Genomic DNA, 17566 nt, shown 5'->3' on the forward strand with positions numbered 1-17566 from the left:
ATGAAGCCTACCATGATCCCAGCTCACAGGTCCTGGACCCAGGCAGTGGCCTGGGCTGCTCCTGGCTAAGCACTGGGCCAGGCTGCGCGTGGGCGGGAAGGGCTGTCCCGCTCCAAGAAATCGCTTCTCAGCAAAAGGGAGAAGAAAAAAAGTGTCTCAGCCCGCCCCTGTGCTTTTTCCAGACTGGGCAGTGAGATGCCGAGCGAATAAACTTGTTTACCTGCATCAACTGCCAGCTCCACCGCTGCTTTTACGGGAACCGAGTGACGTAACCCACTCGGCGCGGCTGGGCTGGTGCAGCCGGGGCGCGCGCGGTTCCCGTCCGYGGCGTGGCGCGCGCTGCGCCACTTGGCTCAGCCTGCCGGGGAGAGCTCAGCCTGAAGCTGGGAATAAAAAGAAGTCCCGACCGCAGGCCTTTCCTTTGTTTCTCCTTAAATTGCTGTTGGTCAAAAAAGGACGGTGTGATCTTAAATCCCCCAGAACGTATTTGCAGATCGTTTATTCCGATAGCTCAGCTTTTGGGAAGGGAGAGGAAGTAAACAAGATGCTGAAATGCAGTCTGATGCAACGGCGTTGTTCGTGTGTGTTGTTTTACTGCTTGATTAAAAATCGTTCTTTTAGTATTACAGCAAAACCTTATTAATTAAAACATTAATTAATGAAAAAGTGGGACACAGTGTTAGACAAAGACCACCCGCARGTGCTGATGCATGCCCACCTGCATGCCATTGGACTGCATGTACGTGTAAGACGTGTTTTTTTTGGCTGGCCTCCTGATACTTCTAGGTCCACATAATACRGCCCTTCCTGGCTCTTCCCAAGCTTCTGGGCTGCCCATCCTGGCAGGAGCAGGTTACCCGGCAGCTGGGCTTCAGCCCGCCTGGAGCAGAGCCCTGGATGCTGCTGAGGGTGGCCTCCTCGGGGTGCTGCCTTCCCCCCGCTGCAGAGCTCTCCTCTCCGAAGAGCGGCGTCCCTCCTGTTCCCGGCTCTCCATSGCCAGCCCCAGCACGTCCAGAGCTGGAAATAATCTTGTAATCTTTTTTTTTTTTTTTTAAGTAACAACAAGCTTTTGTCCTTTGGAAGAATTTCTGTAAATTCATAATGGCATGTTTTCAAAGTTATCTTCAGAAGGAATAGGTAAATAATAGCTGAGCTGTTTCTTTGCTTTTATTATCTCTGACTTGGTGGGAGGCCAGGGCTGCAAGCTGCCTGGGTTGTAATCCAGGCTGTGAATCAAGACTGTAGCTCGCTTGCTTAAAATGCTTCTGAAAGGACTGTTCCTCCGACTTCATGAGCTCAATTTACGGTGGTACAAGGCGACGTGTTTTTTGTGCTTGATGAAATACAGAGCGTGCACCAGCCTCTTCAGATGTGTTGTCAGCTGGCAGCTCTCTCGCAAGATGCACCTTTACACAATTGCACAAGACACCAGGAGGTACAAATGTGAAATTTAGCCTTAGGGGCAAAACAAAGAAATGAAACTTTGCTATGAACATGGTGTTATTCATCTGCAGATACAGATATTGGATCTGATCTCCCACTACGCTACTGTAGTTTTACACTAATAGGACTCTGCTGAGATCTGTGGAGTCATACCACTGCAAGACTAAAATAGTAATGGTGATAAGCTGAGGCTATCATTTTTAATTCTGGTTAATAACATGTGATTGAGCTCTGTGTGGGGAAAGCCAAGCTATATTCAGTGCTTTCAACCAGCCTTAATAAAAGGGAGAAACGCAGGSAGCGCACTGCCTTGGCCTTGCTGCTCCTTCGAGGGAGATGCTGCCCGGCAGGCTGGGATCAAGCCACGTGTGAGCACAGCGAAGGGCTGGTTGCAACTCACCTCCTTTTCTCCCTGGTGGAATTGTGGCCTTTTTATTTACTGTCCCATGAAGTCTGTTTATCATATGTAATCGGGAAGTCAAGATCTGTCCTATTGATGAGACTCATTCATTATATTGAATGAATGCATTCATCTTGGAAAGTTGTTCTGTTAAAGGTGCTTGTTAACGCTACTGTCAGGCAAAGTTGTGATTCRCCACGATAGGTAGCTTCCCAGTTAAGTCAAAGGCAAGTCATGTTCTTTGTGTGTGTGTATGTTAGGATGAGAAATAAAATAGCTGCAGCACATCAAACTGTATGAAATGCTACAGTCATGCCAGGTACTGSGCAGAAATAGAGTGCAGTATCTGGTTTTAGTTTACAGCTGTGCACTTCCCTTGCCATCAGCAATCCTGGGTAATGTCCAACAAATTGAATTGATCAYGTTGGATAACCCCAAGTTCTCCCAGTTGTGAGCATTGTACTACCATGACTGTCACATGAAAGAAATTAATGTAATATTTGTAGATGAATGGACTGGTTTACCTTTTGGTGACCCTGGAGAAAAAGGTCAGATTCGGGATATTTTTACCCGTAATGGGTTATCCGTAAAGAGTGAGTGTACCAGACTTCAAGATTGTAGCTCAAAAGGGCAGTTGCTTTGAGAAGGTGGCTCAAAAGGGCACTTGAACAGCTGAAATCAGATGAGACAGATTTACTGGCCTCTTAGTGACTTCTGACTGAAAGTTCAGAGTTTGAAATTTAGGAATTTCTCTTTACCCAGTCTGTGAAAAGCAAGTGCGTTATTTTTCTRTATTATAACTTGATAGAAATTTAATGTCAGGCAGGCTGATTAGAAGTGTTTTTCAACTGCTGTGGATGCAGTTAATGGCTTCAGCTGTAAAGACAAGAGTGAATAATCATTTGTTGTGTTTGTGTTCTTGTATGTGTTTAGATAACGTGCTTAGACACTGCAATTCCATGCAAAGCTGTCTTATTCCCTAGACCATTTTAATTTAAGCAGTTATACAGAGTTATATTTAGAGTACTAAAGAAATGACTAGTAAATCCTTTGGGATTTTGGCAGCCAAAAGAAGTGCACAGTAAACACTGTAATATTTCATTTCTCTGATAATTTTAGTTTCATGGAGGCTTTAGATTGGCACTTAGCAATGGGTTAACCTTACAAGCCCAACAAGTCATAAAAATCTCCCAGAATGGAGCGATTCCCAAAGCTGCTTCAGATATATCCACTGGCAAAGGGAAGGGGACAACTGGCAATGTCTACATGGTGATGTTCTCGCTCTGCAAAACCTGTTGCAGATGGCATGGCAAATTTTAGTTAAAACTGGTCTTTTTTACATTTAGAATAAGGAAGTAACTAATTTCATCCAGAATACTGTGAGAAAGGTGGCAGAAGAGGAACGAGGATGGAGTGATAGTTGTGCAAATTTATTCAAAGCCAACACTAGATGCTTGGGGATACTGTGGAAGTCGCCTATGAAGAAGCTCCATCTTGCAAATGTGAATATCTTCTCTGGAGATATTCAAAGCCCGCCTGGATGCAACCCTGCCTAACGTGCTCTAGGTGACCCTGCTTGAGCAGGGGGGTTGGACTAGATGTTCTCCAGAGGTCCTTTCCAGCCTTACCGGTTCTGTGGTTCTGTAATTTCTGGCAATGTTAAGTAACYGAGGTAATGTTTATGGGAAATACAGATGGAAATGTATCAATGGATAAGTTTTGTCTTAATTGATTGGTATGGCTAGATTTATTTCCATTGCAGTTATGTTGCTGGGCCTTCATGGGAGATACTGGTGATTTATTCTGCCTGAAGCTTAAAAATACTAACCTTCAATAGCTCTTTAAGTGTCAGCTTCTAAGAGGATGTGGATTATCCTATTCCATGCTGGCAATTAGTTGATGATATTAAAGCACACTTAAAATAGAAAACTAAGGGCAAGTAGTATTTAAACAGTTTATCATTATATATATAATCGTCTCTATCTCTCTGTCTGCTTTAATTGCAATATGTAGGATCCCTATTCTGTAGAGTGGGACAGTGGATTTTGCTTCACTGATTTGGTGTCTTTCTGTGCTTGCAACATCTTAATTTGCTTTAAGGASCTAGTGATGGCATGGCAGTTCATTTTGTTTCTGGATTTTTTTTCCCCCCTATGGGCAGTTCTTACTGTGTCTGGCATATTTTACAGGACTTGAGTCAGTCCTGAAATGACACATTCAATGTACAGGTTTGCTTTATTGGTATGTTCACAGACCTGGAAGTAGTTTATGGGCTGTGTGTTTTTCTCTCTGAATAACTTTATGGATCCTTCAACATTCAAACCAAACCAGTCCTTTGGGCCAGGTTTTTTCTTTGGCAGTAATTTCAAGTCTTGGATTGGCAGTTCTAGATAGCCAAAGTATGATAACAGTTGTTTTCATTTCCTGTGTCTTAAAAGTTTAAAAAGGATTCTTTGAGATCAAAAAAAAAAGAATCTTTGTTTTATGAAATTTAGTCTTTTATCTTGAAAATGATAGTAAAGTTAGCAAACAAAGTATATGACTAATATCCAAACTTTTCAGCTGTCTTCAACTGGTATTTTTTTTCCCAGTCTGTTGTTCTGTACTGGCTTGCTGATTTTGGTCTTATTCTGAGTTCAGTTAGTCTTGTTTTTCTTTAAGTGACTTGGAACTCCTTTTTTTTTTTTTTTTTTTTTTTTTTTTTCCTCATTTCATTTATTAATATTTCAGGGATATGACAATAGCAGGTGCCAAATTTCATGTCAAAAATATAATTTGCAGACTGATGGAATCCTTGAAACCACTGATCAAGTTTCAAGGCAGTTAAATAAAGCTGTAGAGCATCCATTTGTATCATTCATTCATATAATGAAACCTGTTCTTTTAACTCAGTTCTTGATATATTAACCCTGCAGTTATCCTCATACATAAATGGGAGATGTGTTGCTTTGCTTGGTTATAATAGGATATACCCATATAAATCTCCTGTGCATGAATGGAAAAATAGAGCCCCTTAGGCTATAGGTATCAAAGGTCTCCCCTATACTTACAATAGCCTAGTAAGGTTATTTTGGAGGCATACGTAATTACTCACGGACTCTCTGTAACTAGTGATTCATTGTTCACTACTGAATATTTTTAAAATTAATTATATTTAAACAAGCAAATCCTTGGCTTTTTGTTTTAAGCAAAAAAAAAAAAAAAAAAAAAAAGAAAACTTAAGGGACACAGAACTCCAGTTTTCTATGTTAAAATACTTTGTTTGCTAGTTAAAGTCATCCTGTTATTTCAAACAATTTAAATGTACCATCATGTTTCTTACTATCTTGATTACATGAATGTGTATTTCCAAATTTCACATTTTGATGAAAATATTATTGTTGTAATTAATTTGATATTTAGAAAAGCATATGGATACAAGATTTCTGTGCAATGAATAAAACAGTTGGAGTTAACTGTCCTTGGGGATAGAATCAATCACTGTTGTAGAAGAGGGTGACATTTAAAAAAGAAACTCAGAAGAAAATGTCATGCTTAAAAAATTAGATTTAAACGCACTAGCTCCTGATTGATTTTTATTGCACTCAGATGGATACACTGATTGATTATCAGTCGTACAAATGTTTAGTACCTTTCTCACTTCTCTAATAATCAGAATAATCTAATTTTCAATGTCATTTAAGTTACCGTATTCAAGGTTATAATAGATCATGTTTCTAATAAAACATAGCAATTATGTAATGAATAATACAAAGCTGCAAGGGAGAGTTCAGATTCACCATCTTCAAAAAAAAGAAAGAAAGAAAGAAAAAGAAAAAAAGAAAATACCACCAGTGACTGGAAGAGCCAGCAGACATAAAAGCAACCCAGAGGGTGATGTCTTTTGAATCTGTGGTGTTTTCCCCTGTGGTTGAACTGAAGGGTGCAATGGCAGAGGGTCCTGGAGGACTGGTCAGGGCACATTTGCCATAGCTGAAGGTTATTTCTCAACAGGAATCTAGGGGCAGGTTTGAATTCTTTAATACAGATGCTAACTCTGTGCCTGGGGAAAAATGATAGCTTGCCAAGTTCTTATGAAATTTCTTTCGTGATAATTTCTTTATGCACCCTGTTAATTTTGGTATGCGTCTGCAGAGAGATACTATCACACTCAATTCTGGATGTTTTCTTGTGGCAAATGCACCAGACAGCTGACACTGTTGATTTATCTGAATCAGCTACAAAATTCACAATTTTTAGTATGTTGTATTTTTGTATTTCAAGCCCCATGCATGACTGTTTACTAGTTGTTGGCTTTCTCCATTAGAAACAGAGTTGTGTATTTGAAACGTGCATTGCCTCTAATCATTCTCCATATATTAAAGCTCAGTTCTGGCATGGGAATTTGTTTTAAGATAGTTTCCTGCTCTTTTTAAAGAGCGAGCAGGTTTTCCTGAAAGAAAACATTATTTCATCTGGAAATCATGATCTGAGAAAACCAATCTATTTATAACTATCTGGTGTTCTGCATATTTTAAGACTGTGTTTGACTTGTAATTGTATTACTATTAAAACATGAGTAGGATTCTTACTCCTCTAAATTAGTGGCATGTCAGTTTGTCAAGTGTGACTATTGTTTTCAAGAAAGTTATTTTACTTTTTTTTTTTTTTTTTTTTTTTATTTTTTATTTTTTTTTTTTAAAAATTTTTTTTATTTTTTTTTTTTTTTTTTTTAATTGGAGCTGATTTGGAGTTTAATCGTTTACTGTAACTCTGATCCTATGTTGCTGTTCCTGTAACAGGAGGAGGCAATCTAACATGCCATACAAAAATGGAAAACAACCTGTCTTGATTACCAAGTGTTGGAGAAGACCTTTATTTTTGTGCTGACTTCTATCAGTCCCATGCATGAGAGCTTTTGGTGATGTGCTAGCTTTGCCCATGGGGTTTGTAGAGTCTTTGCTTTGCTTCTCATCTTTTCTCTGGGGAGGACGCACTCAGTTTCACTGGGTTTAAGGTTTCCCAAGGTGAAGGTTTGGAAGACGTTCTTGTATATCACCATTAGTTATAATTGGCAGAGTTTACTAAAAGATGATGGAGGGAAAGGTGATACACAGTAGGGGGGAAAAAGTAAGACACTCATCCTGATGGATCAGATTTGGCAATGGGAATGATTAATTATGCATACTTGACTAAACTGGTCCACAGCTAGTAACTTCTGCCAGAACTAAAAATTCTCAGAAGYTGCAGTTTGAGCATCGCCGTGTTGAGGATCTGCACAGAGGCGCGGTTCTGCAGCACAGCGCGCATCCCTGGCACTGCTGGATACCCTCGGCACGATGTCCAGCATGGGCCTCACTGCACTTGTGTGTATGTGCGTGGCTCCATTTATCTGATTTCCAGCAGCCCAGGTTAGAAATGGTTGGACTGATGCAGGAGATGCAAGGSAGCAGGTCGGAGACAGCAGTCCTCYGCCCAGAGGGAAGAGCTAGCAGGTCTGTGGGAGTCCTGCCTCATGCCCGGCTGTGTTTTCAGCTCTTGTTAGCATTGGAGAACAAAAAAAATCTTGTTGAAGATCTACCTTACGCTGAGCTGTGTGCATTGCTSTTTTGCTTTCTGTGCTTTCTGGGGCTTTGGGGATTTGTTAGCTTAACAAAGAGCCTCAAACTGCGTAAGGAGGAGAGGACTGGTTCTGCAGGAATGTGAACCAACTGGAAACGCTAGCGGTTGTCAGTACAGGAACAAAAACAGTTAACTGGTACACAAAGCTACTCAAAGGTCATGGGGATCTCTGAGAAGCAAAACAGCAATGATAGCATTTCAAACCATGAATTTATAGCTGATTAATCATTATAAAATATGAAGGGTGCTGTCAAACCATCTTCTGGGCAGCTGGGGAAGCAAAGGTTATGCAAGTGATTGGGAAAACTGTGTTCAGAGCTGCAGGTTCTTTCCATTGCAYACATCTGTGCCTGCCTTGACACAAGTGGGAGTGTGAAACCTAGTGTTTCCTGATTTTCTTTGATGATCTAGAAACTGGCTAACTCTTTTGGGCTGGGCTCCAGATTCTTCTTAGGCCAAATGGGGACTAAATTTGGTGGACCTGGGTAGTTGYCTGTAGGACTAGATAAGTCCCTGCATTATGACTGGAATGAGAAGGRTCTCACTGGAGCACAAGAACTGCTGCATGATTGCTAAACGTCTGAGGGCAATGTGTCTACAGCTAAGGAGCACAGTGGGAGACTGGGGGTGAGGGAGGCTCCCTGGCAGGTGTGGGGAAGGAAAGGRGGCAGGAGATGATGTTCAGCCCCATCTTCCATCCTGTAAGGGGTGGATGTTTGAGGGCAGCAGCTGGCGCTTGAAGTCAAGGCAACAGAAAGYGCCTTTGCTGCTGCGGCACCTTGGAAGTTTCTGGGTGTGGAGGTGCAAGTGCTGGCCTGCATGTCCAAGTGTTGGGGAGGCTCTCGGACAAAAATGACTCAGAGCAGACGTGCTCAGGCATGRGGATACCTTGCTGGGCTGTCAGCAGCACTGGGCCACAGCTTCCTCCATACTTGCACCTTCTGTCATTCTCTCCCCRCTTTTTTTCTTTTTTTTTCCTTCCAGYAATTCTTGCAGGGCAAGTGAGCAGCCATACTGTCCCCTGTTGGGAGCTCTTAAATAATGCAACCATGGAGTCAAAATTTAATGCACAAGTAATGAAATTCATACCCTGAGTTTTCTACAGCAGCATTAACTGTGACACAGATTCATCACTTGTGTATCATCATTAAAAGGCAGTGGAATTACATCAGGGATTGATGTGATCATATGCATGTAAAGACCAAGATAGAAAAAGGTGTGATTTATGTCATATAAGCATAAGCTGTCATCCAAAAYCATACCCCCATGTGGTATGACAGTTCCTGTTCTTAGAGCAATGATAGCTTTTGAATTTACTGTGTAGAAGTGTGTTTCTGTGTTTTTATTTAACTCTTAAATACAGCAATGCCTTGTTCTCTTTCTTTTTTCAGTTAAATTATAGATGTAGTTGAATTTGCGTAGTAGTTCTACATTATTGAAATTCTTTTTATTTTTGGAGCCTGGGTGTTGTGTGTCAACACTTTATTATGTTGCTTTGCATGGAATATAGACATAAAAGAGGACAGAGCTGAGCCCGTCTGATGGTGTGGCTTGACCAGCGGCTGCCGTTCTAGGGGGCCTTTGGAAGGGAAAGGAGCAGCAAAGCGACTCCTGTGTGAATTATCTCCTTGTATCTGGGAGTTCTTGGCAGCTGCTCCTCCGACTGGCCTAAATATCATGTGTGTGCGCCACGAGGAGCTCCAAACTATTGAGATAAGTAGTTGCTGAGGCTGCCTGTTTAGCAAATTTGTCAATCAGCTCATAGAACTATAAGTAAATGGGGCTTTATTGCAAAGGTTTATTGCTCTTTGCGGTTGGGTAGGAGTTTACATGATTTTCTAAGGRGCTCTTTTATCTCCCAAGTACATCAGTGATTAGAATTTGCTTCTGGAGTGCAGTGACAGTTTGGAGCACTCATGGTGTCAGTGTTGGTCCTGAGTGTTTTTTCAAGGCATAAGAATGTTTCTAAGCCCTAAGATTCAGTGAACAAATGGGGGCGTTTTGGCTTTAGGGAAATAGTAGTAAAATTGAGGGGGATCCCAACCGCCCAAACCTGCCTAAATGGGTTGCATTGAACCATCACATGGAGGTGCTTCTTTTTYGTTTCTGTCCACCTTTTTTGGTCTCTTTTGAGTCTCTGTTACTCTAAACATCAGACTTGATGTCACTCCAGGTGGCACTTCAAGCCAGCAAGATGCTCAACATCCTAACCCTGACCTGGGAAGGAGCAGATCATGGACTTCAGCATGGGATCTGTTCACACAGTTAAAATCAAGTTCATGTTGAAATGTGTGCTGGATCAGGGATGAGGTTTCTCTGTGTTGCAAAGTCAAACCCTTACGAAGAAGCACAAAGCAGTTTCAGTTGCGTTGAGTATGTGCTTGGTGACTCACCAAGGAGTAACAATATTGACTGTAGGCAGTCCGTGTTTTCTGTTATGTGCATTATGTTTTTATGTACATCCCCTTAAGTGCTTCATTCCCACCCCACCTTTTCTCATACTGCCCTTAATTTCCTCTCAGTAAAAATRCCCAGAGGAAAATGAATCCAACTATGCGTTATTCATTGCTTAACAGAGGCTGTAGGTAAGACTAAGCAAAAACTCATCTTTCCTTAATCAGTATTCGTCTACTCTTYGGGATCATTTGTGGTCTGCAGGAAGAGAGCAAGCAACTACAGAAGACGTGGTACTGTGGGATTGGGCCTGGGGAACCCACTGGGGAAAAGAGCTAGCTTAGAGCTGTCCCTGGATTCTGCCATTCCTCGCTCCCTGTGGCACAGCTAAATGTTGTTTCTGGTGCCAGGCAGCGCACAMGAGAATCAAGAAATGTGGAGCAGCTTCCTCAAATGCTCCAAGCTCATCAACTGCACCCGCAGAATTCGGGGCACTCAATTAGGTATCGTGGGGTTTTGAACATAGGTCAATATTGGTGTTATTTTCTACTTGTCCAGCAGCTTTCAGTCTTTGGGGACAGGGATTGGCTTTGCTCAGCTTTATTTTAAAGCCCAGGTCCTTTATGCATCTGGCTACGCTTAGACCGTTAGCTTTAGCTAACAACAAGCCTCTTGATAAAATTCACAAGTATTGGCAATACAGTGGACATAGGCCTATCTCTTGGGCACRTTTTGTAAAATCAAGCTATTTTCATTAAAAGAACAAAGAGTAGCATGGTGATCGAGCAGCTGTCATATTTTATTACAAAACACAAATATGTGGGAAATCAATTACAGAAGGAGTGCTGTGCAAAGCAGATTTCCAGTAATCCCYACAACCAGGGGGAAGGTAGAAGACTGATCTAAGTGCGGCAGCAGATGGCAAGGAACTTCAGAAAGCTTTGCTGTGATTTTTACTCTTTCAAGTGTTTGTGCTTCTCCTTTGATCTTTAGATCTTGAATTTAATGTTTCATCTTCTTTCATTTACTATTTTCAGCTTTAATTTTCCCTTTAAATTACTTTCTTTTTTGGTGGAGTTCATATTAGTATGGGTTTTGTTATCTTTCCATAYTGTGAAATTTAGAAAGACAATTACTGCTTTTCTTTAGTGTTGTTTGTATCCAATAAAATACCAGCTGCATCRCTGAAGAGAATTTCTCTGCTCTGCCACACACAGTTGAGTGATACAGTGAAAAAAATCCATCTCACAGAGGTGTTGAGAGACTTGCAGTGCGTGTGAAGTTGTAGGAGACTTTCTTGGAAGCAATATACTGTGGGAGTATGRTAGTACATCTGCAGTAAACACCTATGGAAGTTTGGTTTCATCAGCATACATTAATTCCTACTGATAAGTAGTTAAGCTTACAACGGTATTCTGTGTGCATCTGACATTTTTATCTCCACTTATCTTACAGTTAAATTTAAAAATATATGTGTTTAGAAGCAGAGCAGCAAGAGCAACGTGGAGTGGTCTGAGTAACTGCATGCTATCTGTGTCTCTTTTTTTCTATAGCTGTCAGAAATGATAGGAACAAAAAGAAGAAGGAACCTTCAAAGCAGGAGTCCACAGAAAATTATGAAATGACAGCAGAGTTGGATGATCTCACTGAGAAGATCCGGAAAGCTCACCAGGAAACCTTCCCTTCGCTCTGCCAGCTGGGAAAATACACTACAGTAAGCATGATTTGTAAAGCTTACATTTTGAATATGCATGAATGACATGAGCTTTGKATTGGAGACTTTGAATGTTTAAATAAGGTACAAAAGTAGATACACTCCTTGAATTTCCTTAGCTGGGAAAAGTGTATATATACATGGAAATAAATGCTGAAAAAGAGAAATTGTACTTACCTGGAAATGTTACTTGCCAGCTGTCCAAAAGATAAATCCAGCAAGGGGACAAACTTGGATTCCATGAGKGAATTGTATACTACCGTTCATTAGAAATCTGTTAGCTTCCAAAGACTGCAGGTGTAGAGAGTTCTAGTAGCAGTCCCCAACCTACCAAAGTCATGGAAAATATGGAATGTCTAAATAAACCAGTTTCTAAAAAGCAGATTTGCAGTTTATTCTTTTTCCAATCTACAAAAATATCCAAAGCAGCACGAACTTTAGCTGCTTTTTGGAAATTAAAAATCAGCCCCCAGTCAGGAAATTGAGTATAGTAGGAATTTCTCCAGAGGATGACTTGGGGAAATAAATTTTTTTTCTATTCATATGTAAGTTGCTGAATTCAAGGCGGAAAAGTCTGCAGTATTTATAGATTTCAGAGAGGAAACAGAATGTCAAGTTTGCATTTGTGTTAGTTAAAGAGATGCTAAAAAAATATACATTAGGCAATATTTAGAGACATACCAGTAGAAGAATTGCTTGTGTTGGATCTGGCCTGTGTGGTCTCGTGTTGCCAGTTGTAGTAGTACTAGATGTTTGAGAGGACTGAGCAAAATGTGCTGAAGTAGTGGAGCAGGTATGTGTTCTCACTTACTAGGGGGTGAGGTGGAGTGGCTTGCCTCTGCTGTCTTTGTTTTCCAACCCCTGCTGAGGATCCAGGAAAAAGATTGAGAATCTAGGGAAAATACATAGTCTTTGGGTTACTCTCCATTTAGAGTAACAAAAACCTCAATTTAGAGATAAATGTTGAATTTCTCAAAGAGTAGTATAGGCAAGTCCACGAGAAGCATGAATATTTGGTTCAGTGTTTTAACGAACAGGGTACTGTTTTATGGCATGTTCATTTATTTATAAAGTGCAAGTCTCAAAAGTCTTAGATTGAAGTGTAAGGTTTTGGAATTTACGTGCAAGAAAAGCAAGCCTAAATGCTGTAGTATTAAATGCAGAAGGTTGTGGTACTAGAAAAGAAAATCATTTTTATGTCATTGAAAGTATTTTCACAATATTTCTCATGTTTGATTTGGAGAGCTGCATAAGCTTGTTCATGCTGGGAAAGGCCTGTCCCCTCTGTGGGCTGCTCTGGTGCTATCTCTGCTCATGCTCAGGGTAGACTTAATCCAAACAGTCAATGYAGACATGCTGTTAAATATTGCTGAAATAGGCAAGCATAGTCAGACCTCCAGGGACCAGAGGAGTATGCAGGGCAAGGAGCTTGAAAACTGCCAGCTGGTGACCTAACTAAAATCCTTCCACTTCAAGGCTTGAGACTGGGATGCCTAGTATCTCTTTTCAAGGAAATTCCTGGGTTAATGCCCTCAACCCCACCCCTCRTAATATGTGGCGTGTCCTCATCTTAAAGCGAGTGAAAACTTTCAAACAGGTGTTCTCAGCCTTCTGCRAATGTAAGAGCACTTCTGAATAAGTGTGAAAAATCTTTCCAGTTCAAAGATGGTTYCTGTATGCCTTGCTGGAGAGGTCATCGTAGGTGATCGCAGCTGGGACACGTGCCCCRGGCTGGTCTGCGTGCCGTGGTGATCGCTCGCAGGCTGCATTGCCAGTGGCCTGGTATCCCGGAATAACAGATCGGCGTACCTCGGAGTGCAAATGTGTTGTGACATGGTTTTGTGTTAGCTCTGAGCTAGAAAAGTGCTCTGGAGCTGATCCGTTGATACTTTGTACTGGTGGTTGTCAAAGATCCTGAACGATTGAAAGATAAACCTGGGTACCATACTCTTGCATTATATATTGGTGTCATTAATATTTTAGCTCCTGAAATGATACAAATGGATGAAATGGGAGCAGGTCTTGTTGCATATCACACCACTCTTGCCTTCATCCTGGCTTCCTGCTAAGCCTGGTGGTGAGATTATGTCTRTGTAGAAATTGGATGAATCTGAACTATGGATAACCGTGATCTGACTGCAGTGTCTCTGAGGCTGAGTATCAGTAATCTTGATCTCAGGCCATACTGGGTAACTTGGGAGTTCAAGACCTCTTGTTTTTGTCGCTGGTCTTGTGGCACTCCGTATTGGGTTAGCTGCATTTGGCTGAAGACTGCTGTTTTGGTACCATACATGTTGCAATAACAGAATTATACTGAGAGAGTCATTTCTGGTTTACCTTGAATCTTTCTTTAAGAGCTGTATGGTTTCCATCAACAGCTGTGTCAAAACTAATAGCAGCAGTGCTAAATGTTAGCTGCCCTCTCACTTTGGTCTCATATTCTGTGTGAAATGCTGACTATTTAAATCTCTCATCTAGCTAAGGTTTGGTGACCATTCTGCCATTCTGGATAGGAATTTGTTGTTAGCACTGTCTTTTCCCAGCTTTTAAAGGGATAGAGTAAAAGACTGCTTCAGTTTGCACCTAATTAAAAAAAAAAAAAAAATAAGGGATTGGAGTATTTCTACATAGCAGTGTGGTTGGAATAAAGGTAGACTTCCATCTTCAGCTGTCTGTCACTGAAGGAGACAGTTTTTGGCAGAGGTGGAGGATCCGTGAGCTTCTCAGAAGAGGGAAGAGGTCCGTGATAAATTGAGGGACACAGCTGCAGTGCTCGGGGAACATGCGCTGTGGATCAAATGCAGGGCTCAGGCCATAGCTTTTCCTTCTAAGATGCTTGAAATAGGGATCAGATGTCAAAAAAGCAGAACCACACCACCATTTTTTTTTTTAATGTTGAGACCAAAGAGGAGTAGAAGCATAGAACATCTTATTGTACTTGATAGTAAGAAGATAGCACAGGTAGAAGATTACTAGTAGTGAATTATGCCATGTCTTGTAGGGTAATGTTTATGAAAAATGGCCCTCTCATTCTGTGAAGCATATGGATTGGTTTTACCACCTTCCTATGGATTTTTTTTGTTTTGTTTTGTGTAATTATTTAAGTGAGAAGTGAGAAATGAACATATTGAACCAATGTGAATTCACTCGCATTTCGTGAGTTCTGCACTTATGTACTGATAGAAACTGGGGGAGGAGGAATGTGTGTTCCATAAGCTCGGCTCCTATACRTCTCTGGTTCGGCAGTCTTTGAGACTGATTAAAAACATGTTTCTGTTTGCTGCTAAAAAGAGCAAAGGATTTTAAGTATTAGAGAATGGAGTAAAAGAGCTGATACCAAAAGACCTTGCAGAGATGCAGTCATTAAAAAGCAAAATCTGTTCAGACATTTGGACTACATATCTGATTCCTCTTGCTCTTGAACATGGCAGTCTGCATTTCCTGTAGAAAAAGCTTATGTGGTATTTTTTTCCCCATTGTGTATTTTGATTTGTTCAAAAATGGGTTTAGAAAAGCATTTTCAATTGTGTGCTTTATACCTATCTGCTCTTTAAAAAGTGTCTCTATCTGTAATAATTACTGTACTTTGCATAGTTAATAAAAGTCTACTTAAAATAATGGGAGAATAACACTCATATTAAATTCCCTGGGTCATTTGACTTAACAGTTGCATTTGGTGGGCAGTGGCAAGTATAGTTCTGTCGATGATGAGAATCAGCAAGCTGTTTAAACATAATGGATTTCAAAAGTCCATCATAAATAGATCGGTTTTATTACTGTCATCCAGGTAAGAGAAAGTGCTGTAGTAATTTCTCTAGAGATGTCATACTTTATAGTATAATTGAGTGTAACTGTACTGCTTGTCCCTTGAGACTGGTGTTATTTGTATGTCTACAGCTGTGTTACATCCAGCCTCATGATAAAGGGAGGATAAAACAGAAAATAATCTTTCCTCTGTAGATCCTTGCCCCCGGTTCTCCCAAGCTGCTCTTTGCTGGCTGCAAGCAGACAAGTTTTGCATCTTGGTGGCATGTTGCTCTTTGTAAGCCCTCATCTTAAAAGTTGCATGGCTATTTTTCCGTACTGTTGTAGAGGAAATGTAGTATATCCTGATGCTGGCATTGCGCAGAGGAGTGTGCCGTATACCCGCACTGAACTTGCGCGAGCTAGACACATTGCTGCTTTTACCGAGGAGGCATAGCAAGTGTTCCTGATTAGGGCATAGTGGCCCCTGTGAGCCTTGTTTCATTTGTAAAGTGGATTTTAAAGACAGGAGGGATTCTGCTACTGTGTTTGTTTCTGTGAGCACCTCAGCCTATATTGTTAATGTGGAGATAGAGCAGACTGCAATGAAGAACAAAAATGATGGAAAAAATGGGATCAATTTATGTGGCAAAAATGGCTGTTTAATTGGATTTCATAGCAAGGTTGGGCTTTTCTACTGACAAAGATGTCACTAGGGTGTATTACAGTATTGTTCCACCATATGTGCACTGGTGCAGAGGCCTGAAAAACATGCAAGACTGCTGCTGGAAAAGACACCCAAAAAATGCTTCATTAAAATATTCAGGAAAAGTCATAGCGTCTGCATCTTTTTCACAGCATGGTTAGAGGAGATCCCCAGGCAAATTTAATCAGAGTTTCTATTCCTGACATGCATTTTATTAACCCCACCTTTTAGTGTTCAGCCTGTACATTGATAGTTGGTTTTGTTTTTACATATTCAGAAATGCTGCTAAAATACTACCTGTTTTCCGTGATGCTCATGGCTGCATTTGTTACCAAATAAAATGTTAAAAGTCTTTCCATTTGTAGCATCTCAAAGATAATATGTAAACCACATTAGATCCATTGCTGAGGAATATGGCAACCAGCATAATAAAACACCAGGTTATTTTGTATTTTATTAACTGCTCCTTCCCTTCAGTTTGCATAATAGTGAGTTAGATTTACATTTGTTAAGATGGCCGTGCATTACTCTTACTACAAGACATGTCAAACTTCCCATTGCTAGTACTGCAGCATGATAAAGTAACCTCATATGATACTGATGAAGATTTCGTTCACACTTGCTGGTTTCATGCAACGTATTTTTTTCCAGATGGATACCCTATTGTAAAATGATTTCCTGCTTTAGGCTCTGCTTTGTGTAGCTCTAYGCTATGCCATCTTTCTATGAACTGGATAAACTGCCTATTAAATTTAATTACAGCCTGAATGACTGCACATCTTGATCTTATTTTTCCTCCAATGTACTGTATTTCACCAAGGTCCTTGAGGATGAAATAAAATAAATCTGAAGGATGCATACTCCAGTAGCTGAAAGAAATGTTTCAAAGGGCATTACGATGACTGTTAACCCATTGGTTTTGGACCATTTTGAAGGCAATTCTTTAGGTTTAGGATTATGCAGACATTTTCTCCAATCTTTTCTTCAGCTATTAAAAAGAGAGAGAGAGAGAGAGAGAGAGAGAGAGAGAGAGAGAGAGAAGCTGATTTTTAGGGGGTTCCCAAAATAACAATTCAAATAGAAATGAAGTTAGTTTTTTCCCTCTTCAAAAGAAGGCATGTGTGCACCTTCAAACTGATCATCATGATTAGCACTGATTTATTGCAGTAACGGCCTAATATAAATATCACAGGCTTGCTTCCCTACTCCGTAGGGGTAGACATCGGGCTGGTGACCGATGGGACCAGCTACGGCCTTCACATCACGCCTGTCCCTGGGCTTGGCAGTGGCAGCAGATCGTCTGTAGCCACACTTGGCTTATCTCGTGCCCCATGTCCTCTCTCCTGCCTCTTGCTTCCTGCGAAATGCRGGAAGCTGTTGGCATCAGAGGTGACAAGTTACTTCTGTACAGCTTTTTGCTCACGGAGAGTTCCTTTGCTCATAAGGGATTTTCCTTTAGCTGAACTAGGGCCCTCATTCAATAAAATGTGCCCCTGGTGCTGCCTCTAGCCCTGTCTCTGAAAGAGGCCCAGGTGGCTGAGGCAAGTGGCAGTGGGATGTCACC

At 40.9% G+C, this 17566-nt stretch overlaps 1 protein-coding gene across 2 annotated transcripts in view; it reads left to right on the plus strand.

Annotated features, from left to right (window-relative positions):
• RARB (retinoic acid receptor beta) overlaps nucleotides 1-17566 on the plus strand; it is a 193762-nt gene that overhangs the window by 161405 nt on the left and 14791 nt on the right. For both annotated transcript variants that reach the window (XM_085311770.1, XM_085311771.1), the window contains exon 4: nucleotides 11392-11552. In XM_085311770.1, coding sequence (XP_085167896.1) covers nucleotides 11392-11552 — 161 coding nt within the window. The remainder of the gene's footprint in view (nucleotides 1-11391; nucleotides 11553-17566) is intronic.

Source organism: Rhea americana, unplaced genomic scaffold (assembly GCF_003343005.1).
Source record: "Rhea americana isolate MKP2758 unplaced genomic scaffold, rheAme1 scaffold_35, whole genome shotgun sequence".
NCBI lineage: Eukaryota > Metazoa > Chordata > Aves > Rheiformes > Rheidae > Rhea > Rhea americana.